Here is a 27670-nt window from a genome sequence, read left to right as displayed (position 1 = left end):
GATAAATTTATCTAGAATTGCAAGAGAGAGATTCCCACTAAACAAAAAAGATTTTCGGAATTTTAAGATGAATTCCCCAAGAAACTTAAAAGAAATGACCCAGAATCCTAAAAAGCGTAGTTTAGAACCCTAAGAAGGATTCCAGAATTCAGAGAATGGTTCCCTCAGAATACTGGGCGAGTTTGCCGAAGAAACCTGCAAAATACTCTCACAGAATTCTGGAAAATAGGATTCCTCCAGAAACTTGAGAAGAATTCCTCTAGAATCCTTTTAAGTATTCTCCCAGAATTCCCCTAAAACTCTGGGTGGAAACCTTTAGAATGCTGCGAATAAGTCTGCCAAAATCCCGAAAGGTATTCTCTAGAATTCTATGAGTGGTTCCTCCAGAATCATGAGAGGAATCATAAGAGAGGTTCTTCCAGATTCTTGAAAGAAATAAATCTAGAAACCAAAGAGGGATTTTTCCGAAAATCCCTGGAAAAGATTACGAAAAATTCTAGAATGGACTTCTCCAGCATCCAGAGAAGGATTCTCTGGAATTCTGAAAGCTATTCCCACATAATACTGAAAAAATTACCGCAAATTCCAGAAAGACATTGTCCAGAACCTTTGAAAGGAATCCCCTAAGCTCCTGAAAGGGATTGTCCCTGAACTCTGAGGTTGATTTCTCTAGAATACTTTAAATTATTACACCAGAACCTCAACGGAATCTTTCTATAATCAAGTCAGGGATTTTCCTGATTACTAAGAGATTACTGAAAGGGATTTCTGGGAGCCACTGCTCCAGAATACAGAAAACAGAATTCCACTGGAATTCTCGTAAAATGCTGAGAATGATTTTTTCCGAACCCTGAGAGGAATCGCAAAATCTTTGCGAGGGATTCTTCAAAATCCCAATTTCTCTAGAGAACTCTGCCCAGAATCTCGCAAGAGATTCTTCGATAATTGATAGTTCTGAAAGAAAGTGCCCAAGAATCTTGAAAAATATAGCCCCAGAATCCCAAGGATTTCTTCAGAACCATGAGGCAAATTCTCCAGAATCTTGAGAGAAATTTTCTCAGAATCCTGGGGGCATTATACCCCAGAAAGCCGAATTTTCAGAGTATCTTGGGAAGAGTACTAAGGGATATTTCCCCAGAATTTTAAAAGGATCTTACGCAGAATCCTGAAAAGGATACCTTTAGAATTCTGTGTGGGATTCTCTCACAATCATAGGAAATATTCCCACAGAATTTGAAGAGGGATTTTGCCACAAGTTTGAGTATGATTCTTCAAGAATTCTGAGAGGAGTTCCTGAGAATGCTAAGAAAAAAATCCTCAGAATTCTGAGTGGGATCCTATCTGAGGGTCTTCCAGAATCCTTAGAGGGATCAACCCATATCATCCAGAAATTACTTATAACACAAGTTTACAAAATAAAACGAAAGTCGTGAACTTTTGCCAATGACCAAAATTTTTGAAGCACAATTTAGTGCTGATTTCGAAACCGACCTTCAAAAAATTTAAAGTAGAACAGTTTTTTAGTTCTAGCTCAATATCGAGTTTTGTAACTTTTCAAAATTTGTAATTTACTAAAATTCAAATATATTGCGATTTGTTCAACCAATTTAAAATCTTTTTCCATAAATTAAAAGCTGAATACAATACCATTCGATCATCTGAATGCAGGTTTTGCGTCAGATTGATGAAATTCAAGATATTGGCGAGTTTTAGGGACGATCTTCTTGAATTTTAGCAAAATTCTCATTTTTTTTTGAAGAAATGTATTTTTTTCAATAAGAAAAAAACAACCTAAAAATTCTTTCTCGACGTTTATTTGACATATCATATGTAGGCGAGTTACAGTAAAAATTTCAGCTCAATCGGAGCATTGATTACGGTGAATGAGATGTTTGAAGTGAGCGACTTTGCTTAAAAATAGAACAAAAATTGATTTCAAATCATCAACCTTGTATGGAAAGTCGAAAAAATTTCCGCTCTACTGTAATTTTTTTCTTTCGCGTTTTCGAACTCAGGGCATGCTTCTACACCAAAAATGATCATCAGCTTACCGAGTTCAAAAATGCTGTAAACTAGTGTAATCCTAAAAGGGATATCACTCTTGGTATGGAATACCCCAAAACCCTGAAATGAATTCCCTTAGAATCTAGAGAGAGATTCTCTAGAATCACATACAAACAGACGTAACACTCTTTGAAAGGCCTTGGTACATGGATTTAACGATGAATTTAAATTTCGTTTGATTTTCGTTTGATTCCGGAGGTGCTACAGTTCGAACGCTTTGACGTTTTCTAGTGTAAACGTTCCTGAATGATGCAAACGAACTTTACAGGAGATTTGTGTAGTATGCGTGTGTCTCGCGTGGTTCTACCAACATGGATTGCAAGTATTTTCTCGAGATTCTCCCAGAATGCTTAGACGGATATCCCAAAAACTCCCTGGCGGATTCTTCCAGAATCCCGAGAGAAATTATCCTGCAGTATTGAAAGGCATCCTGAGAGAGGATCTTCCACATTTTTCAGAGAAATTCATCAAGAATCCTGAGAGGGTTTCTCAATAAAAAAAAATGTTCGGAATGCCGAGAAGGATGCGCTAGAACCCTGAAAGGGACTCTCTAGACCATAAGAAGGATTCCTCCAGAAGCCTGAGAAAGATTCACTTAGACTCCTGGGAGGGATTGCCCAAGAAACCCGAGATATACAGGTATACCTCGATTTAGTGGACCCTCGATTTCATGTACATTTTACCTCGATTTTATGTACAGTTTTAAAAATAAAAAATAAATTTCATATTTTTAAATCGAAAGAAAAATCGAATGTAGAAAAATCGATTCGGTCGATTTCGTGGGGCTTCACATCGATTAAAAAATCGATTAACCGGAACAAAAACATCGATGTTGCGAACATCGATTCAAAATTGCTCAACGCTAGAGGTCAGCAATTCACCGACGCTCTCATAAGTGTCAAGGGTTTGGATATATGGAAAGGGATGATTTTGGATTCACTATAAGCGATACGAAAAGATTCAGATTTTGTGTATACCTATGTAATTGAGTAAATCATGTGAGTAGTATTAATGTCTTTTGTAAAACCATCACTGGGAGTGACGTAGCTAAAAGGTTAATTGTCACTCCATGGGCCATTACTTCAGGGATCAGGCAGAGGCATTTTTATTTACTGTGTCCTGACTATTTTTTTTAAATTTCTTTTTTTATTGCGGGATTTTCTGCCTGTCCTGGCTAATAAGCCTTGGCTTAAGCGTCATCTATCGCTATCTGAATCGAAGAGAAACACACTACATAAGCAATCTTCCCATTTTTCACCGTTCGAATCATGATTCGAATCCTCCCGGAACAAACACACTTCAAGACCAACAATTGAAAAGCCCGAATCAACATTACGTAAACAAACACGTTACTGTCGACTTAGGGCCTTCTGGGATCCACCCACGCATCTCACCACCATTAACAGAAAGCTTGATGTTTGCGCTTCCTGTTAGTGGTAGTGAGGTGTGTGGGTGGAGTTCAAAAGGCCTCAAGTCAACAGAAACATGTTTTTTACAAAATGTTGATGCGGCCTTTTCAATTAATGGTCTTGACTTTTACTTTCACACACGCGAAAACTATTTGATTGGGATTGTTCCGACCAGACCATCAGCGAAATCGCTGAAAATAATCTAATTTGGGGGAGAAAAAAGTGAAGTGCGGGAGCTTTTACATGGGAATAAAATGAAAAGAAAACCTCCTAATTCACCAGAAACAAATGACAGCTAATATATCCCTTTTAGGGCGATGCGCAAACAAGTGAAATCTCCATACAAATGACTCAATTTTGGCTCTCCAGAACTCTTAAATTTAGCAACAAAACAACAACTATTGTTCCTTATTTGGAAGAACTACTCTTTATCTTTCGATTCCTAGCTTTGACTACCAAAATAAATATACGACAGGTAAAACAAATTCAGGTTTTATGGTTTTTGTCACTTTTTGCCTAACTTGTTGTGCACGGTAAAAAATCTACACGCTGATACGTAGGGATTGGCACTTAAATTCGCACTTCTTGCCTATCAATTGGTTAACGTCTGAATATCACTTGGAAAGGAACATTCAATGCCTCTTCGATTTCAATGAAACATAGCTTCAATTCGCTATTGACAATGTTTTGATTTAAAAACTAAAATAAAAAAAAGTTTATGCCACACCCAGATTTCATACCAGGACCTTCACCGTTTTCATCTTCAGTCTTGCCACTACTCTACTTCACAACTGTTAGAAAGCCAAGAATCGAAGCGAAACGCTTTCTACTACCTGTCATCTATATTTATTTTCATGTCTAAAGTAGTCATTCTCAAATCAAGACCTTTTCACTTCGGATCGTATAGCTTTGTACAGTAGTGCAAATCGAAGTGATTTTCAGTTGATTTATCCGTTGTAGGTATTTGTTTTGGTTCTCAAGTCAACACTGACAGCATTGCGAATCCAAAGGAAAAAGCATTTGTGGTCATGTTGCTTGGGATGTTGACTAGTTAAGAGATTATTCCTTTGATTCGAGCGTGCAGAATTTTTACCGTATACAAGTATTAGTAATGGATCATTATTACAACGCTTACATCGCATAAAACAAAGACCAAACTGATGAAAAAATATGCAAAACTATTATCACTCAATAGGACAATTGGGCTGGGTCGTTACGAACGAAAGGGATATGTAGAAAAAGTTACGAAAATCGACTAGCAAAACCTGAACTGCTTACTGTTTACTTCATTTTTATGGAAACTTAAAAGGATTCGAATCGATTACTTCATCCACACTGCAAAGACCAGCGTAATCAGGGTTCTGTCCTGTGACACACTTCGAAGCTGTTGGCCCAGCCTTGTACACCGGTTGATTGATGATATTTGTTATGGAATAGTTGCAGACCAGGTACTTTCTCATCCAGGGCGATTCTTCGAAGCTAACCATTGCACAGCCAATTCGGTTGGAGCGATCCGCCACCATGGCAGTGAAGTGACCGATAGCAGGCCTGGTGGTAGAATTCAGTCGAAACTTTGGTTCTCAGATATAGAATTGACAGTACGAATTAGGCTTACCCTCCGTAATTTTTTGGATAATTGCTGATAATGCTTCGGTCTGCATAGATATATTCCCGATACCAATAGTTGATCATCTGAGATATCAATTTGGCATCAGTTTGAAAAAATCCGTAGTAGCTGATCCACGCCAAGTTTTGTCCAGCTGACTTCAACTGCTCGGTATTACGACACTTGTCATGCTCGAACACGCAATGTCGTGCATTCGCCTCAGCAATGTACGCCAGCTCGTCATCCCATTGCTGAATCAAATGAAAATTAATTTTAACAGAAGTGGTTTAGAACTGATGGTTTTTCAACAAGTTGCAGTCAAACGTACATTAAGTTTTAATGAAAACTGAGATTTATCTTACAATTGTGGGCATCCGTTCTGCGGTGGGGAAATATTCCTGCTTGGTGTAGTTCAGCTTGCCCTGGGCTATAACACTCCGATACAGATTGTGCATGCTCACGATCAGTGCCACATTGGTCGAGTTCATTGGCACAATGTTGGCTATAGTGCCACATTTTGGGCCAAACTTGGACGTCACATTGCAAGCGATATGCGGTTTTTGCACCGGACACAAACTTGGCTTGCAGTAGTTTATCGATTGTTGGAAGGAACGTGTCACTAGTGCTGCCAGAACATCTAAAAAATTAAAGGTAGAATTGAGATTATGGATAGATTTGACCCATTGATTTGGCTCACATCCAAGAACAATCATTTCAGCACTTTGAAGCTATTAATCACGATGATCACAATTCTACTGCAAGCAGCAAACTGTTTGCTCCAACCAAAGTTGTGATGGCATGTGATGGGTTAATTCAATTCAATTTATCCATTATATATTAGTTCCCTCATTAGCACTTATATACATCATTAGCGTGTGACGATTGAGTGTTGGTAGCAGAGAACGGGTGAAGTGAAATGCTTGAGGGGAAAAGTTTTTGAGTATGTTGACCCCACATTTTTCACAGCTCTTAGCTTCTCCTGTTATTTTCATTTCTTTATCATTATGGTATTACGTCTTAACTCGAGCAAAGCCTGCTTCTCAGCAAAGAATTCTATGAGTGTTTCGTTTCCAAAGTATAATTTTCTGTTAATGTTTAAAAGAAGGGTTAACAAATAATGCTTTTTTTTATATATTTCATGAAAGGGAGCATCAAGACGAAGATTTATGAGTCAAAGACTATTGAGCTAAATACTAGATAAATACTGATGCAGAAGACCAACGGAGAAGGCGAATGAAGCATGAGGTGCATCAGCTACAGGGAGAACCGACTATCATCATCCACATCGCGAAAATTGGAAGGCTACGGTGGGCGGGTCACGTCATCAGGATGTCGGATTGCAACCCGATCAAAATGGTACTCGAGCTCGAGAGTAATCCGACCAGTATAAGACGACATGGTGCGGAAAATCGGTAATCAATATTTTTCGTTCATCAGTAACGTTATTTACTATTCAAGCTGAACTCGTTAACTCATTTACAGAGTTTCAGCACAAGAGATAACTGAGCGTATCGAGTAAGATTAGATTTGCTGTTGAGAACAGAGTAACAAAAGAGGAAAATATTAAGTTAATCTTAGTATGCACGTACAGCAGACGACACTCCGGACTAAATCTGACAGGTAAGTTAAGGGCATATTGCTATAACGGAAAGTAACCAATTTAGGGGTTCCGGGTCATTTGGCCGAACGCCATTTGGCCGAAAAGGCCATTTGGCCGAACGCCGTTTGGCCGAATGCTGTTTGGACGAAAAAGAATGATGAACTTAACTGATCTTGCCACTGTTTTCTATATCAGTATAACTCGAAAGAATAGCCTTTGATTCAAAGAAGGAAAAATATCTGACAAAAATATTCCAAGTTAAGTGCTATCAATTTGTTATCTTTACTCGGGTTCATTGTGACTCTCATCTCAAAGGCATTCGTTTGGGTCGAACGTGCCTCTGGAGCCGACCTACTGATTGATTCATAGTGTTGCCGAGGGAGAATTTTACTGGAGTTCTTCGAGCAGATGGAGCTGGTGGTTGCTTGAATCAGCTAAAACTAGAATAGTTTGTTTCATTGAGTTGTCCAAAAAAGTCTCACGAAACCTACTGCAAGCCTATCCATATACGTGTGTTGGCACGGTACAGGGCGCAGAACAAGAAGTCACGGATTCCGTAGCAATTCATTTATTGAGAAAAAATAGATGGCAAAGTTTAGCTACAGTTCTGATACAAATACCCGACAATACTCACAATTCTGTGAATCTAATGTCAATTCACTACGTCCTGCAATCCGTCCTACGGTATGTCTGGTCAATTCCCCTGTTTTAATATAGTTAGATCGTCTTAGTCACATGTACAGGGGATAGACAAAATGATCGGGACAGGCAAAATTTTCACTTTTCAAAAAATGTTCAACTAGCTGTAACTTTGCTAAACGTGCATCAAATATTCTCAAATTTTCACTGTAAGTTGATCAACTAGTTGTGTATCAGTGAACAAAATTTGGAAAAGGTCGGGCTATTCTGCACAAAGTTATAAAGATTTTAGGAAAAGGTATAATTATCCGAGAGCCAACTTTGAGCTGTTATATCTCCGGATTCAATGAACCGAATGCAATGAAATTTTGACTATTCATGACTTATATAATGAGCTTTGAAAAACGTTTGACACAACTTTAAATTATTAACAAGAGAAAAAGTTATAGCGGTTTTATTAATTTTAAAACTTTTTAGTAAATTGGTCTATTTTTAATGTGCATCCCAATACTTTTTCTATTAATTGAAGGCTTTGTTGTTCCTTTCCCTCAAAACATATTTATATTCAAGACAACTAGAGGGAATTTAAATGAACTATAATCAGCATCTTGAATTTTGAAACGATGTTGAAGTTTTAGAAAATTTGGTGTTTTATTAGAAAAATAAACTAATCGTAATAATTTTCTTCCGTGTTGAGAATTTTAACTTGTGTCAAATGTTTTTCAAAGCTTATTATATAAGTCATGAATAGTCAAAATTTCATTGCATTCGGTTAATTGAATCCGGAGATATAACAGCTCAAAGTTGGCTATCGGATAATTATACCTTTTTCTAAAATCTTTATAACTTTGTGCAGAATAGCCCGATCTTTTCCAAATTTTGTTCACTGATACACAACTAGTTGATCATCTTACAGTGAAAATTTGAGAATATTAGATGCACGTTTAGAAAAGTTACAGCTGGTTGAACATTTTTTGAAAAGTGAAAATTTTGCCTGTCCCGATCATTTTGTCTATCCCCTGTACATATTGAAATTTTAGTTTACTCACAATCCGTACTAGTAGTAGTATAGTTTAATTTGTCTAATTTAAGTTTAAGTCCACTAAATAGGATGATTTATGCATGTAAGCTAACCTATAAATTTAGTTTAAGTTTAGTTGTAAGCAGTTTCAATTCATTCAGTAATTTCCTTACAAACATGGTAGCTTCACTACTGTAACGAACTCCAATTCACATCTTTAGCGGATTTTAACAATAACAAGCGAATAATTCAATAATTTTTAGAACTTTTAGCAACTAATTTCGTTTACTGCATGCCATTCATTATCCTGCATTATTTACTTCTGTTCGATCTCAGTTTGACTTTTCATACCTACACTAACGAGCCTATTGGCTGACAAGCGGTCCGTCAGATATGTGGCATCCCTGTGGAAAATTTGTGGTGTAACGTCTACGGGTGTAACGCCTCCCGCAACAACGTGAGAACAAAAGATGTTTACAAAGTTCTTACAGATAAATTAACACGGGAAATCTGAACACAAACCACTACCACACAGGAATTTGGATTGGTCAATTTTATTGTTCATGTTGAGATGAAAATGCTGTGAAACTGGCAACACGGACTGAATAAAAGATAACAGTGAAGAATAAGCTAATTTCTCGGATACTTTTTCAAAACAACGTATAATACACGCAAATCCTCTGTTGATACGTCGTTTTGAATAAGTATCTGAGATTTGTTGATTGGAGGTGCATCTTTGGAAAGCGCGGAATAAGATACCAAAATGTATGTATATAATTGTTTAAGTTTAAGATTAATTGTAATAAAATAAACTGAATTCCAGCATTGAAGCTGCATAACATAAAAGCTGCTATCAATCATCGGTGTATCGCGCCAAAGGTGTCATTCCTTCGCAACAGATTTCAATGATTTTGACCACAGAAACCAGTGCGTCATGGATCCATCACAATGGCTTGCGCAAATAGAGCAAGAAAACAAACGATGGAGGAAATATTATGAGCAAGAGGAACGGCGTATCCAAGAGGATTATGAACGTGGGATTGCTGAGATCGAAGCGGAATTCGAAGAAGCTGCGAGGAAGATGCAGTTGAACTTCATCAAAGAAATAGAGGAAGTTAAAAGACAATTTAGTGAAGATACATCGTGCGAAATATCGGCAATTAAATATTCACTAAATCATGTCTGTACTACTACTGATCACCAAAACAGTGCATCGATTTCAAATCGTCTGGCATCCCCAACTCAATCAAGTTCTAAAGAGGTGTTTGTAGAAGAGTAAAACAACGACCAACCATTCGAAAAAGTAAAAGTCTCTGCATCACAGCTTGGGTCATCACTTTCTGTTGGACAGAATGTATCCTGCAATCCTATTCCTATGAACAAACGTTATATGATATGAAATAGGTTCACAAAGTACACTGCTAAAAGCTACGTATTGAAAAAACAAACGATCACTCAATTTCTATTATGCGAGAGTGCGAACAAACGTGGATACGGGAAAATAGTGATTTGTATTGTAGGTATTGACTGGTTTGCTGAATATGATACACCGCGCGGCCTTTGCAATGTTCCAAACGCGCATTTGCACGAAATTCCATGCGGCAAATCCCTGAGGAAAGGAACAGCAACACTTGAGGAAACGCCGCAATGTTATCTCCCATAAGAATGGAGTAAAAGGGGAGCAAAAAACGCGGCTGTTCCTTTCCTCAGGGATTGGCCGCGTGTACTTTTGGGCAAATGCGCTAATAGAGTGTGTGTGATTTTCGGTGGTAGCCGTATCGACAGTGGCGATTGCTCGCTCTTTCAGGTAGATCGTAATACAATTGTTTGCCGTTCTGAATGATCGTACTGCTCGTGATGTTTCATTCCAAGCGAATGTGGCAATAAGATAGTTTGACCTGTTTACCAATTTCACGGGTGGGAGAATGTTGGGATGAAAATGCTGTGAAACTGGCAACACGGTCTGAATAAAAGATAACAGTGAAGAATAAGCTAATTTGTTGATTGGAGGTGCATCTTTGGAAAGCGCGGAATAAGATACCAAAATGAATGTATATAATTGTTTTAGTTTAAGATTAATTGTGACAGCCGATTAGACCTCTCAATCTGTTCGAGCTCACTATCGCTGGAGTGTACATGGAAGGTTATCCAGGATCCCCATGGTAGTGATCACCTTCCGATCGTTGTTTCTATTTCCAATGGTTCACGTCAACCTCCATCTATCGACATTTCCTACGACCTCACGATACACATTGACTGGGGAAAGTACGCGGAAGCAATTATCGACGGTGAGCAATCGGTAGAAATTCTTCCACCGCGGGAAGAGTATCAGTTTCTATCAGAACTGATCATCAGTAGCGCGCTGCAGGCACAACGTCGGCCAGTTCCAGGTCCTTCGGCTCGCAGGAAACCCCCCAATCCGTGGTGGGATAGCGAGTGTACAGAAATCTATCGCGAGAAATCCGCTGCGTTCAAAGAGTTTCGGAAACGCGGTTCGGTTGAAAACTTTAAGCGGTACGTTTCCCTTGAAAGCAAGTTCAAGAACTTCATCAAGGCGAAGAAAAGCGGTTACCGGCGTCGGTTCGTCGAGGGTTTATCGCGCGAGACATCAATGAGAACTCTTTGGAACGTCGGGAGAAGAATGCGTAACGCGTCTTCGGTAAACGAGGATCGAGAAAGCTCTCCTCGGTGGATTCTCAATTTCGCAAAAAAAGTTTGTCCAGATTCCGTACCCGTGGAGCGAATAATTCGGGATGTTTCCGAGGATAGGGACGACATGGATAGGCCGTTTTCGATGGTTGAATTCTCACTTGCTCTTCTTTCATGTAACAATTCCGCTCCAGGAATGGATCGAATTAAGTTCAACTTGCTTAAAAACCTCCCCGACGTCGCTAAGAGGCGCTTGTTGAACTTGTTCAATCAGTTCCTGGATAACAACATCATTCCGGATGATTGGAGGCAAGTGAGAGTGATAGCTATTCAAAAACCCGGGAAATCCGCGTCGGATCATAATTCGTACCGTCCAATCGCGATGTTGTCTTGTCTACGGAAGTTGTTAGAGAAGATGATTCTCTTTCGACTGGACAAATGGGTTGAATCGAATGGCATGTTGTCTGATACACAATTTGGTTTCTGCAGAGGCAAAGGAACGAACGACTGTCTTGCGTTGCTTACTTCAGAAATTCAGCTTGCCTTTGCTCAAAAGCAGCAAATGGGCTCAGTGTTTTTGGATATTAAGGGAGCTTTTGATTCAGTTTGTGTCGATGTTCTCTCCGACAAACTACACGGAAGTGGCCTTTCACCAATTTTGAACAACTTTTTGTATAATTTGCTGTTTGAGAAGCAGATGAGTTTTACTCATGGCGACTTGACAGTTTCACGAATTAGCTACATGGGTCTCCCCCAGGGTTCATGTCTAAGCCGCCTTCTTTACAATTTTTATGTTAGAGACATAGATGATTGTCTCATGGAAAATTGCACGTTAAGACAGCTTGCGGATGACTGTGTTGTTTCTATAACGGGATCAATAGCAGTCGATCTGCAAGGACCACTACAGGATACTTTGGACAATTTGTCTACTTGGGCTCTCAAGCTGGGTATCGAATTCTCTCCGGAGAAAACTGAGATGGTTGTCTTTTCTAAAAAACACAAACCGGCAAAATTTCCGCTCCATCTGATGGGTAAGACAATCACTCATAGCATGTCTTCTCAATATCTCGGCGTCTGGTTCGACTCCAAATGCACCTGGGGGAAGCACATTGTGTATCTGATACAGAAATGCCAAAAGCGAATCAACTTTATGCGAACTATTACCGGAACATGGTGGGGAGTACATCCGGAAAATCTGATCAGGCTGTACCAAACAACCATTCTGTCGGTTTTAGAATACGGTAGCTTCTGTTTTCAATCCGCGGCGAAAACACACTTGCTGAAGCTTCAACGGGTTCAGTACCGTGGTCTTCGGATCGCGTTAGGTTGCATGAACTCAACTCACACTATGAGTTTAGAGGTACTTGCTGGTGTACAGCCTCTGACAGACCGCTTTGCGGAGTTATCGTTCCGGTTCCTCATCCGATGCGAGGTTGTGAATCCATTGGTCATAGAAAATTTCGAAAAGCTGCTCGAACAGAACCCTCAAACTCGTTTTATGAGTGTGTACTACTGGTACATGACGCTGGAGGTAAGCCCATCTCCGGTTAACACCAATCGTGACAACTTCTCAAACTTCGACAGTTGCTCTGTAGATCTTGATCTGTCCATGAAGGATGAGATCACCGGAATACCAGAATCTTTTCGTTCCGCGTGTATTCCACAAATTTTTGCAAGTAAGTTCGGGCATGTTAGCGGGGACAGACAGTTCTTCACAGACGGTTCGAAAACCGATGATTCGAGTGGTTTCGGTGTCTACAACGAATTTCATAGCGCCACCTACATGCTTCAAAAGCCATGTTCGGTATACATTGCTGAGCTAGCGGCTATATACTACACCTTAGAGTACATTCGCACTCTTCCACCTGAGCACTACTTCATTTTTACCTACAGTCTAAGCTCTCTGGAGGCTGTTCGGTCAATGAAACCGATGAAGCACTCAGCGTACTTCCTGAATGGAATACGCCAAGTCTTGAGTGCTTTGTCCAAACGCTCATACATCATCACCATAGCTTGGGTCCCTTCACATTGCTCAATTCCGGGCAATGAGAAAGCGGACTCTCTGGCTAAGGTGGGCGCTAGCGGAGGCGATATTTACGAGCGTCAAATCGCCTTCGACGAATTTTTTGCATTGGCCCGTCAGGAGACCTTGATCAGCTGGCAACATAAATGGAGAGATGGAGAGATGGGTAGATGGTTGCACTCCATCATTCCACAGGTGTCGAAGAAGCCATGGTTCAAAGGGTTGGATTTGAGCCGCGATTTCATTCGTGTAATGTGTCGGCTGATGTCCAACCACTATTTGTTGAATGCACATACCTTCCGTATTGGGCTCTCAGAAAGCAATCTCTGTATCTGTGGCGAGGCTTACCAGGATATCGAACATGTCGTGTGGGGATGCAATGAGTATCGTGAGGTCAGATCTGAGCTGCGGGAAATTCTCCGGGTCCGAGGAAAACAACAGAAACCCGTTAGAGAAGTGTTGGCAGGACTTGATTTGGAATACATGAACCTGATTTACCAGTTTTTGAAACGTGTTGATGTCAGAGTTTGATATAGTATGTTCCTTGTTTTCGTTGTCCGCCTTTTGGTTTTGTTGTTCGCCCCTGTCTGTCGTCACCCCCCTTCCGTTTGTCCTCTTCTTGTCGTTTTCTACCGATAAAGTCCTTTCTTTTTGGTTCCGTTACAGATATGGACAATTTGTCCCATCAATGTTTTAGTATAAGTTAGCAAATAATTTAGTTTTAAACCCATAAATCCCTCCTTCCCATTTTTTTTTCTCAATCCTTAACCTCGAAACAGCCGCGAGTACTTCGGCTTCCCAAACTAACATAGCTTAAGGCAGTAATAAATTGTAAAATGTAAAATCATTGTAAAAAAAACAAAAGATTTCGGCTCAGTTATACTCATGTGGCGCCCGAGCCTTCCAAATAAACGAATAAGTAAAAAAAAAAAATCAATCATCGGTGTATCGCGCCAAAGGTGACATTCCCTCGCAACAGTTCATTTTTCATTTTAAAACACTTACAATTCCTCACCACTTGACAACAATTATTATCGGCTTCTGTTCAACCCGGATCTAGTTTCCTTTTATTACAAATTCTAACAAACTTACTGTCATCGACTAGTAATCAACACACTTGATACTATCGCTACTTCCTACTCGTTTTATTTTTATCACCTACAGTGAAGCTAATAGCATATGACTACTCTCACTGTTTGCGTAAGGGTAAAATGGCTGATTTTTGCCGCAACACATAGACATTTTGTACTTGTGTATCTCGAGAACAAAACTACATAAGTTCTGGAACATTTACCATTCTCAATTGAGTCATAAAGCCCTCAGGTCCATATATCCACAGCTGTAAATTACGTGAGCCTTGAAATACGATCAGCATCATCAGCGGAAATCGTTTCTACTAAGGTTTCTAATAAGGTGGTCCTTTACGAAATAAAACATCAACCAAGCTCAAGGAGCACTTGCAAACATTTAGAGTTTTCGAACAACGATAAGGATAATCTTTGTCGCTGTACAAGATAGCGGTATGTGGTGGCAGAGGGTGAGCCACTTGCTCGCTATGCTCTGCAGTTGCCAAAGCCAGAATGGTACGTTAGGCAGGATATACTACTAGAATGCCGAATATCAACTTGTTTTGTATAGAAATTACTAGAATGATGCATGTTAGAGTGCCTCAAAACTGTTAAAACTATCCATTGACAAACTAATAGTAGATTTTTTTTTAGTTATTACTAATGTAAACCCTTTCTGGAACATTTGGAACTGTAAATATTTTATAAGGAGAATATCAACTTTTCCTTGCATCATGATCAGCCATCTAAAATAGATTAACAAAGCTCATAGAAATGAAGTAGCTGCGCAAAAAAAATAGAAAAATACTTTTTCAACGTTTCACGTGCATATGCACCACTGTGTATTAAAACGAAAATTTCACAGTAGATTTCCGTTTAAATGACTACAATAACTTTCTTTTATGGGGTTGAGGTACTCCAGAAAAAATCAGACATCTACTGTGATTGTGACATAATTCGAGCGTTAATAGGTTAAGAAAAAAGTTGTCGGTAAACAATTTTCTGCATTTTAGGTCCTTCTTCAGATATGTAATAAATGTTCTTCTTCTTGTTCTTCTTCTTCATGGCTCTACGTCCCCACTGGGACTTGGCCAGCCTCGCTTCAACTTAGTGTTCTTTGAGCACTTTCACAGTTGATTATTGAAGGTCTTTCTTTGCCTGCCATTGCATGAATTTGTATATTGTGAGGCAAGTACAATGATCCTCTATGCCCAGGGAGTGGAGAAGATGTTCCAGACCGGAACGGGAATCGAACCCGCCGTCTCCGGATTGGTGATCCATAGCCCGTACCACTAGCCTAACTGGAGACCCATGTAATAAATGTATAAAAGTAATATTTTACAATTTTCAGGAAAGGCTTTTCTTGTTTTTCTTTTTATCGATGATAATTGAGGCATTCCTTCAATTTCTAGTACACCAAAACCTCCGTTAATATAATGAGACGGGACTGCCTAAATAGATTTTTTACCTAAATAATCTCATTATGGATTCAGTTTATTTCCTTAATAGAGAACAACGTTGCAAAGAAGTTTAAGGAGGGGGAGTGACTAGGAGATTTAAAAGGGGTCATGCGGAGTCAGAGACTTCAAGGGAGTTTCAGGGGGGAGGGGCTTTTTCGGGGGGGTCTCAAGTCAGAATTGCCATTCAAATGACTAGCTGGGTACGAAACACACAGCATAACTCCGCCAGACAGAATTTGTTTTAATGTTTCTCCAGGAAAGTTCCTCCAGGGGTATCTCCACTAGTTCCTTCAGATATTCTTCTACGCATTGCTTTGGATTCATTCGCACCTTCCTTAAGGGATTTGTTTTTAAAGGTTATGTCAACAAATCCTACAGGATCTATTCCTTAGCATTTTTCAAGGAATTTCAAAAAAAATCTCCAGGAAGTAGTTTAGAGATTTTTGTCCATAAATAACGTAGCATTTAAGGAAGAAGGAGGAGTTCCTGAAATTGCTACGAGCCTTGTATTAGTTATGGAAAAATAGGCTACGATTTGGGAGGAGCCCTTACTGAAAATACTAAATATCCCTCCTTTGCCGCCTTTTCTGTACACGGACCTGGAGGGTGCAAAAATATCGAAAAAAAACACCAAGACGATTTACTTGTATCCTTTAGGGCGCTTTTCACTGAAAAGTTATTTTTTTTTTACAAAAAGAGAAATCGATCATTGCAGATAAGCCCATGTGCAGATACATAACTCAAAGTTATTGCTTACCGGAATTTCGATAAAACCACCCAATCTTCAATAGGCTGAGGTGTCCACGAGACAAATTTGGACAAACAATCAAGATGTGCAAAAACTACTGAAAGCCCAGAAGCAACCCGCATTTACACTGATAATGAAAATAATGGAGAAAGTGCAAATTTACATAATCCTTTTTCATTCAATTCACGCCATGTTCCGTAAAGGAATATTACAAATGATAAACTTTTCCACTTGCCAGTAACGAACACCTATTACGGCACTGTATGCCACGACATTTTCCTCAGCCCTCTTTTTAGCGTTGCGTTGCTACTCTGTCGGGCAAAAAAAAACCGGAAAGATGGTATCATCAGAACGGCTTTGAATGTAGCGGCACGATCTCTTCAGAAGCACGACGAAAACCCCTCTAAGCGCAACAACCAGCGCAGCGGAGGAAAGATAAATTCAATTTTTTCTTCTTCATCACAGGACGGAATCCGTACTCCGAATGGCTTTCTCTGGGAAAAGATGTATATTCCTAGTAAGGGGAACTCTGTGAAATGTTCCACCAACTGTACAAGCCGAGGCAGTAAACGTACAGCTATTTAGCAAGATCAAAATGACTAGTACTGTACCCGGTACGGTCGAGGATCTTTGCGATATATTATGGAAATATTTTGAGAGTTTTCTTGTGCGTGTGGGGAAAATTTCCTCATCTTTTCTAATCTTATGATTATTTAGTATACTTTTCAATATAATATAATATATGAAAGACACGCTTGACCAAAAAAAAATACGTACATCCCAAAAATGTGAAAGCGGCTCAATCAATTGGGTTTTTAAATTATGAAAAATGTATTGATTTTTGGATTTTATACGAAAGAGCACCTTTTTCTGAGCCACTATGATTTTTTTCAGATTTTTAGAACCTTATTTTGGTACCTAAAATTAATTTCAAAGAGATTTTTTTAAATTACCTTTTGACAGCTGGGCAACTGTTTGACAGCTCCGTCCAGTACAAACTGCGACGAGGGGTGATTCGACAAATTGCTCCCATACAAACTTCAAATTGTTTTTTAAATAGGTTCCCGGGCTCCAAAATTCATGAAAATTTGGATCTCAGTTCAGTTTGACATGCAGATTCAGAATATCGAATTATCTCAACATCATTAAAGAAGCCAATTTGAAAAGTTGATCGAGGAGTCCAATCTAACCATTGAGTTGGTCCATTTTACCCCGCTTCCCCCACTCGATGAAGCTACCAGAGTGCCGCAGCTTCCCGAGCGACATGCGAAGCACGAAGTGATATCTCTTCATCGCGGCTTTCTTTCGGCGACCGGCGCGGCAGCGAGGCCAGGCATTATCATCGTCGTTATCCTGTTGAATGTGTGTGCAAATATTTTTCTTCTGTATGCTTGCCAAATTTCCAACGGCGGAGGTACATTTGCACCATTTTCATTTTTTTTCCACATCAAGATAGGAGGGGCGGGTCGGACTGTGACGGGTGAGGATTCCGCTCTCATGAATAATGGTGCGAATGTTTTAAGATAAATTAGCACTGAGTGTCAATGTGACGCTTGCTATAGGAATGAAAAATTGATTCGAAATGAGAATGATCGTTTAAAGTGTGATGTATGCTTTCGGTTGGTGGATATTCAAAATCGACCTAACTTTGAATTTTATGGTTACCTCCTTAGAACCTCCATAGGTTGAATGCGTTTAGGTTATCATTACAGAAAAGGGGTTTTAATTGTATTCAGAGTAGTTGAACGACCTATGATGAGGTTGAAAGAAAATTTACGGGAAAAGGGAAAAACGAGAAATAAAAGGGAGACGAAAGGAGAAGGGAGCTATTATTTTTAATATTTTTAACTTTAAGGGTATCCAAGAACCACGAGCTCGCTGCATTCTACGGTGAACCAAACATCCTGAAAGTGGCTAAAGCTGGACGGATACGGTGGGCAGGGCATGTTGCAAGAATGCCATACAACAACCCTGCAAATTTGGTGTTTGCTAACCATCCAGTTGGTACAAGAAGGCGTGGAGCGCAGAGAGCACGATGGGCGGACTAGGTGGAGCGTGATCAGGCGAGCGTTGGGCGTGACCGACGTTGGAGAGCTGCAGCTGCAAATCGAGTATTAGCGGCAAATTGTTGATTCACTGTTGTCATGAATTTGATGTTGAACTAAATAAATGAAAATTAAAAAAATGTATCCAAGAACTCCCTTGAGTAAGAACACGTGTATCTATGTACAATAGTATGGGACTCGCTTGTATGGAAAAAATAAATCCTCGCTCCAGTCGACTTTTTCGATCCCATTTAGGTCCCATATGAACTGTGCAAAATTTCAGCGCAATCGGTGAAACTATAATTTAGCGCAAGTGGTTCAAAGTTTTCATAGGATTTACTATGGGAAAAGTTGCATTTTCAAACAAAAAATCCCAGAGGTCGCCCTTTGTCTCCATAATTCAAACCGATCAACCAACGCTTCTTGTAGAAAAACCATTTTTGAAACTTTCTTTCGAAGACTGTAAAACGATTGGATGCTTGTGGAAAAAGTTATTGATTTATTACCGATTAGTGATCCAATGAACGGCTTTTTGTTTTGTTTTATCAGCAGCACTGCTGCTGCCGTTGTTGCATGGGGTGGCGGGAGGCATCACCACCCCCAGAAACAGCAGCAGCCAAGGCAGTAGCTACAGTGCTGCTGATAAAACAAAACAAAAAGCCGTTCATTGGATCACTAATCGGTAATAAATCAATATCTTTTTCCACAAGAATCCAATCGTTTTGCGGTCTTCGAAGGAAAGTTGCACAAATGATTTTTCTACAAGAAGCGTTGATCGATTTGAATTATGGAGACAAAGGGCGACCTCAGGGATTTTTTGTTTGAAAGTGCAACTTTTCCCATAGTAAATCCTATGAAAACTTTGAACCGCTTGCGCTAAATTATAGTTTCACCGATTGCGCTGAAATTTTGTACAGTTCACATGGGACCTAAATGGGATCGAAAAAACCGACTGGAGCGAGAATTTGATGTTTGTCCCATACTAATGTACAAGCGTAACTACGTGGAGTCCATAAACTACGTGGACTTATTCCCCTCCTCCTATCTTTGTTCATACATTTTTTTTTGCAAACCACCCTAAGATCTACGTAGTTTATGGACGAGTCCTTAGTGATCTCTAACTGTATTACGATTGAATTGATATACGTGTTACTTGTTTTATCAGTTTCCCCCTGAAACCCGTCTGGAACCCTCTAAAACTCCAATAAAAAGCCGAAAAGCCCTTCGAACGTTTTGAAACGTCTCTAAATCCCCCGGTCACTTCCTAAACCCCCGAGAACCTCAATGCAGCCTCCTCAAACCCACGGAACTCACCTAAATGCCTTGCACCGCTAAAACCCATATAAAACACCTCTTGGCTTCATTAAGACATCCGTAAAGTTCTCTTGAATTCTCTTGAGATCCTATAAAACTACCTGAAGCCCCCTGAAATGCATTGAATCACCTTGAAACACAAAAAATACCCTTGAAACGCCCGGTATCTTCTCTTACACTCTCCAGGCCTCTCCCTGATCCCACTTTTTTTTTATCTGCTTATTATAGATGCTTTAAATTGCACGATTCATTCGCCTCTTGGCACCCTGATCCCACTGAAACCCATTGAAATGCCTAGAAACGTATAGAAACCCCCCCAGAAAATCCTCTGAGACAGCCAGGAACTTCTCTTAAGTCCTAGAGGGTCATCTTAAACCATGAAAACTCATTTAAAACGCGTTGAAACGTTCTCCGATACTCCTAGAAACTTCTCTTAAAGTTACGGAAACTTTCTGTAAATCTCGGAAAGTCTTGAAACTCCTCTTAAACTCCCTTGAGATCAACAAGGTTGCTCAATCCCCTGGACCACATTGAAACCCTTCGTAAATCCCCTGATGTACCCCGCAGCCTCCTGAAACTCACTAATACGCCTTGAAATGCTTCAAAATCTATCTGAAAGTTCCATGCAGCACTCCTGGAGCCCCCTGAAACCCTCGGGATCTTCCTTGAACTCCCTGAAATTCTCCTGAAACGTCTTGTCATTCCCGGGCAATCCCTCTTAAACCCATGGCGAACCCAAATTATAAAATAATTCTGAGCACTGGACGCATCGTCATTTCTGTATTTTGAAGTGAATGCTGAGAAGTTGCTGACAGTTGACCGAAAAATAGGCGCCGTACCGAAATTTGTATGCTGATGGATCCCAAGCAACACACATGTTATAATAAAGTTACGACAGCGCGAGTTTTGGTTGTATAGAAGTTTATTTTACGTAATTCTAACATTGTGTTGAAATAACGTAAAATAAACTTCAATACAACCAAAACTTGCGCTGTCGTAACTTTTATATAACATGTTTGTTACTTGGGATGTAGTAAGCTTGAGTGTGTATATCGGAACTTGGATGATTAAACGTTGTCCAATCGTATCCAGTGGTCATTACCTTTCCATTAGCAATATCTTACATTGAAGAGATGTATTTCCCTACCCGGTTGGCAACAGGAACGGTAGTCCAGGAGCTACACAAACGCCCCCCCCCCCTTTCCTTTCTGCGAGTCAGCCGCGTAGCTGCAGGCTAAGAATAGAAATACTAATCCCAATTCAAAGTGTCAAGCGACCCGAGATGATGAATGAGTGATCGAGGGGGTGAAAAAGATGGTCGATCGTTAACGGAGCCTGTGGGGTACCTGGGCGCCTGGCAATATCATCGAATTTGCGTCCACGAAGTCCAACATAAGCAAGGACCTTAAACGGCCCTGTTGCGATTTCGGTAAGTTGATGGACGATGCCAAGCAAGATCACGAGAGACTCGTGAAGACTGCAGCAGCGGCTGAACCGGCGAAAGCAAAGGCTACGAAGTCTACCCAGACGGAGGCCTTCGCTTTCGCAGGAAACCCAAAAGGTATGGCGGATGCGACTGCTTATGAAAGCGGGTGAGGCAGCCGTCAGGTGTGGAGCCGTCTGGCGGTGCCTGCAAGGCTAGGCGGATACTAACCCCGAAGGTCTGCAGTAATGCCGACAAGTCGAAACCCAGCCAGTTGTCACGGAAAGCTGGGAAGGGAGGGCCCATCCCGGATGAAAAGTAACAGGGGGTTGCGACCGTTGTTAGGCCCTAATCAACCACATAATAGGGCGAAACAGAGGAAGGGCCTCTTTGAACGAAATTTGAGCGGAAGAGGAAGTAGTTAAAACCGCAAGTCGAGGAGATCAGGAACGCCAAACCAAGAAGGCGTAAAAGAGTAGGAGCCAAAAGCGTGAAAGGCGATGCAGTCGTCATCATGTCCAAACAGCCGAAGTATTCGAACGTGTTAAGGACGATGCGAAGCAACGCCAAGCTCGTGGATCTGGGAGCCGACGTGCGTAGTATTATACGCACTCGTACAGGTGAAATGAACCTAGAGCTCAAGCACGACACGGAACGCAAGGCCATCGCCTACAAAATCCTGGCGGAAGAGGTCCTTGGCGAAGCGGTCGAGGTGAAGGCTCTTACAGTAGAGGTGACTCTGAAAGTAAAGAACTTAGACAAGGTCACTGAAGCGGAAGAGCTGGTCACGGTACTGCGGCAACAGTGCGAGGTGTAGGTGGCCACCGCAGCCGTTCGGCTACGGAAAGGACCGGCAGGGACATGGGTAGCCTTGATTCAGCTACCTATGGCGGACGTAAATAAGTCCGTTGAAGTAGGGAAGATTGAATTGGGCTAGTCAGTATGTCATCTGACCTTTTATGAGCCACCGGAGATTTACTTCAGGTTTCTGGAACCAGGACACAAGTCATGGGAGTGCAAAGGCCCTAACAGAAGCAAGCTGTGCAGGCGATGCGACGCCGAAGGCCATAATGCACAAGGCTTCACGAGTCTATCAATTTGCCTATTGGTCGGAGTGGCTTAATATCCCCAACAGGGGAGGAAAAAAAATGCCTAGGTGAGTCCACCCTAGAAATGGGACACCGCCGGCATAATAATGGACTCAAGCGATTGCGGACCTGCGCCACGCCTGCCTACGGGCTAGGCGGCGGATGCAGCGAGCACGATCTGAGGAAGATCGAAACGAACGGCGGGTGGTGATCGTCGCTGCAAAAACCGCGCTGAAGACCGAGATAATAGCAAGCAAAAGGCCTGTTTCGAGGGTCTCTGTCAGAGTGCCAATGCGAATCCGTGGGGTGATGCCTACAGGATCCTGATGGCCAAGACGAGAGGTGTAATGGCTCCTACTGGACAATCTCCAGAGATGTTGGAGGGGATCATCGAGAGGCTTTTTCCGCGTCATGATCCTAGTCCTTGGCCTCCTTTCGTAGGACAGCCAGGGACTGGGGTTGGCGATGAAGAGAGGGTCACCGATGTGGAACTTGCGGGGATAGCAAATACCCTTAGCGTAGGTAAGGCCCCAGGTCCGGGCGGAGTTCCGCACCTGAGATATGCAGATATGCAGAAACCGGAAATCGGAGGTATGCAGAAATTCCTGGACGAGAGAGTTTTCCCAGAAGCTTGGAAGAGGCAGAGCCTGGTACTATTGCCAAAGGCGGGGAAACCACCTGGAGACCCGTCAGCATATAGACTAATATGCTCGATAGACACGGCGCACAGTGGGAAAAAATAGGTATAAAACGCGAGTAAATTCAATATCTCTGCTCGGAGTGGATGGATTCGAATGAATTTTTGACACAAACTGCAAAAATCTCTACAGTTTCAGATAAGGAGGGTGTCATTCGGCGCACGATGCTGGAAATCAGTGTATTGAGCTCGTTTTACCCCGCGCTCTCTTTTTCACACCTTTTTGAGAAAATCCTCATCTATTCCCGACTGACGTGCAAAATAAATGACTTATTTAACTCGTATTTGTGTAGAAACTTCCTTTGTATCGGCAATTTGACATAAGATTGCTATTTCTCTTGTCGATTGCATTCCGCTCCAGGCGAATATGCATGTGAAAATTTAACGAAATAGGGGATATCGGGGTTATTTGAAGATACTTCAATTTTTAAGGCCGTGCCGTGAACCAAACCAGCTATTTTCGATACTACGGAAGTTTTAACACAAACACGAATCAAATAAATCATTTATTTTGCACTTCAGGATTTTTCCAAAAAGATGTAAAAGAGAGAGAGTAGGGTAAAACGGACCTGATACACTGATTTCCAGCATCGTGCGGCGAATGACCCCCTCCTTATCCGAAACTGAAGAGTTTTTTGCAGTTTGTGTCAAAATTTCATTCAAATCCATCCACTCTGAGAAAAGATATTGAATTTATTCGCGTTTTATACCTATTTTTTCCCATTGTGCGGCGGGGAAGGTGCTCGAAAAGATCATCCTCAATAGAATGTTGAGGTTCACCGAGGGCAAAAATGGTTTTTCGAATAACCAGTACGGCATCCGGAAGGGGAGGTCCACCGTAGACGCTGCTGCCGCTGCCGGTCAGGCTAAGGCCGGGGTGGCCTCTGCTGTACATAGTAGCCGCCTCCATTCCACTCGGTCCATGGCTGTTTGTCTCCAGTTCCGCACTCTGCGTAGGGTCCGCAGATCGTCCTCCACTTGCTCGACCCACCTAGCTCGCTGCGCTCCACGTCTTCTTGTACCGGTCGGATGACTCTCGAGAACCATTTTAGTCGGGTTGCTATCCGACATCCTGATGACGTGACCCGCCCACCGTAGCCTCCCGATTTTCGCGGTATGGACGATGGTTGGTTCTCTCAGCAGCTGATGCAGCTCGTGGTTCATTCGCCTTCTCCAAGTCCCGTCTTCCATCTGCACTCCGCCGTAGATGGTGCGCAACACCTTCCGTTCGAAAACTCCAAGGGCGCGTTGGTCCTCTGCACGTAGGGTCCATGTTTCGTGCCCATAGAGGACGACCGGTCTAATCAGCGTTTTGTAGATGGTTAACTTCGTGTTACGGCGAACTTTATTCGATCGTAGAGTTCTGCGGAGTCCAAAGTAAGAACGATTTCCTGCCACAATGCGCCTCTGAATTTCTCTGCTGGTGTCGTTGTCGGCGGTCACCAGTGAGCCCAAGTACACGAATTCTTCAACCGCCTCGATTTCATCACCGTCGATATGAATTCGGGGTGGCGGGCGCGGTGATTCATCCCTGGAGCCCTTTGCCATCATGTACTTTGTTTTCGACACATTAATGACTAATCCGATTCGCCTGGCTTCACTCTTTAGTCGGATGTACGTTTCCGCCATCGTCTCAAATTTACGAGCAATAATATCAATATCATCGGCGAAACCAAGCAGATGAACGGACTTCGTGAAAATCGTCCCACTCGTGTTTATCCCCGCTCTTCTTATTACACCCTCCAAAGCAATGTTGAACAGCAAGCACGAAAGACCATCACCTTGCCGTAACCCTCTGCGAGATTCGAAGGGACTCGAGAGTGTCCCTGATACTCGAACTACGCACATCACTCGATCCATCGTCGCCTTGATCAACCGTATCAGTTTATCCGCGAATCCGTATTCGTGCATAATCTGCCATAGCTGTTCTCGATCGATTGTATCATACGCCGATTTGAAATCGATGAACAAGTGATGTGTGGGCACGTTGTATTCGCGGCATTTCTGCAACACCTGGCGGATGGCGAACATCTGGTCCGTTGTAGCGCGTTCACCCATAAATCCAGCCTGATATTGCCCCACGAACTCTCTTGCAATCGGTGATAGACGGCGGCATAAAATTTGAGAGAGTATCTTGTAGGCAGCGCTCAGTAGTGTGATCGCGCGGTAGTTCCCGCAATCCAACTTGTCGCCCTTTTTGTAGATGGGACACACGATACCTTCCATCCATTCCTCCGGTAATACTTCCTCCTCCCAAATCTTGGTAATGACCCAGTGTAGTGATCTCACCAGTGCTTCTCCACCGTATTTTAGAAGCTCGCTTGGTAGTTGATCTGCTCCAGCGGCTTTGTTGTTTTTCAACCGGCCAACCTCCTCCTCAATCTCTTGAAGGTCAGGGGCCGGAAGTCTTTCGTCCTGTGCACATACTCCTAGATCTGTTACCACGCCACCTTCGGTACTTGCAACGTCGCCATTGAGGTGCTCATCGTAATGCTGCCGCCACCTCTCGACCACCTCACGCTCGCTCGTGAGAATATTCCCGTGATTATCTCGGCACATGTCGGCTTGTGGCACAAAGCTTCTGCGCGAGCGGTTCAGCTTCTCGTAGAACTTTCGTGTGTCCTTAGCGCGGTACAGCTCTTCCATCGCTTCGCGATCTCGTTCTTCCTGCTGGCGCTTCTTCATCCGGAAGACTGAGTTCTGCCTGTTCCGCGCCTGTTTGTAACGTGCCTCATTCGCTCTCGTACGGTGTTGCAGCATTCTCGCCCATGCTGCATTCTTCTCGTTTTTCAACTGTTCACATTCGCCGTCGTACCAGTCGTTTCTGTGATTCGGAGTCGCGAAGCCTAGTGCTGTAGCCGAAGTTCTACCTATGGCGGATCGGATGTCCCTCCAGCCATCTTCAAGTGTAGCTGTGCCAAGCTGCTCTTCCGTTGGTAGGGCCACTGCTAACTGCTGCGCGTAGTCTTGAGCCACTTCTACGTTACGAAGTTGCTCGATGTTGAGCCGCGGCGTTCGACTTCGACGCGTGGTGATAACTGTCGAAAGTTTTGAGCGCATGCATACAGCGACTAAGTAGTGATCCGAATCTATATTCGCACTGCGGTATGTGCGGACGTTGGTTATATCTGAGAAGAATTTACCGTCGATTAGAACGTGGTCGATTTGGTTTTCTGTTTGATGGTCGGGTGATCTCCAGGTGGCTTTGTGGATATCTTTGCGGGGGAAGAAGGTGCTTCGGACTACCATACCACGGGAGGCTGCAAAGTTTACGCATCGCTGGCCGTTATCATTCGATACGGCGTGCAGGCTGTTTCGCCCGATTACCGGTCTGTACATTTCCTCCCTTCCTACCTGCGCGTTCATGTCGCCGACAACGATTTTCACGTCACGCGGCGAGCAACCATCGTATGTTTGCTCTAACTGCGCGTAGAACGCTTCTTTCTCGTCATCGGGTCTCCCTTCGTGTGGGCAGTGGACGTTGATGATGCTGTAGTTGAAGAAACGGCCCTTAACTCTCAACATGCACATCCTTGCGTTGATCGGCTGCCACCCGATCACACGTTGTCGCATCTTGCCCAACACTATAAATCCTGTTCCCAGTTCATTGGTGGTGCCACAGCTTTGGTAGAAGGTAGCCGCTCGATGCCCGCTTTTCCACACTTTCTGTCCAGTCCAACAAAGTTCCTGCAACGCCACGATGTCGAAGTTGCGGGGATGAAGTTCGTCGTAGATTATCCTGTCACATCCTGCGAAACCTAGTGACTTGCAATTCCATGTTCCAAGTTTCCAATCGTAGTCCTTATTTCGTCGCGTGGGTCTTTGCCGATTGTATCGAGTCGTATTTTCTCCTATGTTATTCGCAATGGGGATTTTTACGGGTGGCTTATTGGGCCTACGCCAACACTCCTGTCTCGCCGGAGGGCCATCGTGCCAGTTCTGTTTAACGTCCCAACCAACACTGGGACGACCACGCTGATGGGGCTACCACCTTGGATCTAGCTGGGCGTGGTGCAGCGTTTCTTACTCAGCCGCTGGATGTCAGAACAGACGCTGTTTGAGCCGCACCTCCTTGGTGAACAGACACTCGGATCGTACTCCTCAATCTAGCTGAAGTCAGAAGGACAACAGTGCCCAGGCTGCACTACCAGCTAAGCACACAACTCTTAGCTGGCGGTCTTTGTCATCGCTTGACCCGTGGAAGCATGAGGTAGGAACTTGTGAGGACCAGAGCTATATTGGATGCTCTCCTTATCGACTCACCGTTTTGCAGCCCACCGTAGACGCTATCTTGTCGGTTACAAAAACCGCCGAGAAAGCACTCGAGCCTTAGAGGAGGGGAATTCGTTTCTGTGCAGTAGTGACTCTGGATGTAAGCCCCGTAACGTGGGTAGATCACCTTAGAATGGTGCGTTGCGGCGTAAGATCTACAACCACATCAATTTTCGATCTTATTAATGTTTTCATGCCTAAAGTGGCCGATCAGTGGTGAGCAGACATCCAGGATCGAGATTTGATGTGCTTTTTTTAATGTTTTGTTGCTAATCCACATTTTATTTCAGGAGTAATCAGGTAAATGTTTGTTTATAAATGCTTATTAATCATGATTATGATTGTTCTTCAAACAAATGTATAACAAAACATACACAACACACACTGACATATATTACATATACATAACTCATCATATATTGGGAAAGGGAGGGGCCATCAGGGCACCCTATTGAAACGATTTGGACAGGAGCTTGGAACTGCCTCATCCTTGTTGTTAACATTTCGTGGATTGAGGGCGGGCTCTTCGACCCCATCTATTGGGA

General features: G+C 42.4%; 2 protein-coding genes across 6 annotated transcripts in view; both read right to left on the bottom strand.

The window, feature by feature from the left end:
• LOC109399319 (uncharacterized) overlaps window positions 1-27670 on the bottom strand; it is a 288186-nt gene that overhangs the window by 151856 nt on the left and 108660 nt on the right. The gene's annotated exons all lie outside the window — the stretch shown is intronic.
• On the bottom strand, window positions 593-7415 carry LOC109433331 (antigen 5 like allergen Cul n 1-like). The gene is made up of 3 exons (XM_029877093.2): window positions 5442-7415; window positions 5089-5330; window positions 593-5021 (listed from the first exon to the last, which is right to left on the bottom strand). The coding sequence occupies exons 1-3, from the start codon at window positions 5790-5792 to the stop codon at window positions 4766-4768; spliced, it is 849 nt and encodes a 282-aa protein (XP_029732953.1). The 5' UTR covers window positions 5793-7415; the 3' UTR covers window positions 593-4765.

This window comes from Aedes albopictus, chromosome 3 (assembly GCF_035046485.1).
Source record: "Aedes albopictus strain Foshan chromosome 3, AalbF5, whole genome shotgun sequence".
Taxonomy (NCBI): domain Eukaryota; kingdom Metazoa; phylum Arthropoda; class Insecta; order Diptera; family Culicidae; genus Aedes; species Aedes albopictus.
This window is presented reverse-complemented; position numbering and strand designations above follow the sequence as displayed.

Bases quoted from the DNA above. Each gene is read 5' to 3' on its own strand.
- LOC109433331 (XM_029877093.2), bottom strand. From the start codon at position 5,792: ATGATTGTTCTTGGATGTGAGCCAAATCAATGGGTCAAATCTATCCAT. The intron at 5,331-5,441 runs GTAAGATAAATC...CATTTGATTCAG, and splicing joins CAGAACGGATGCCCACAATT to CAATGGGATGACGAGCTGGC. The intron at 5,022-5,088 runs GTAAGCCTAATT...TTCTACCACCAG, and splicing joins TATCCAAAAAATTACGGAGG to GCCTGCTATCGGTCACTTCA.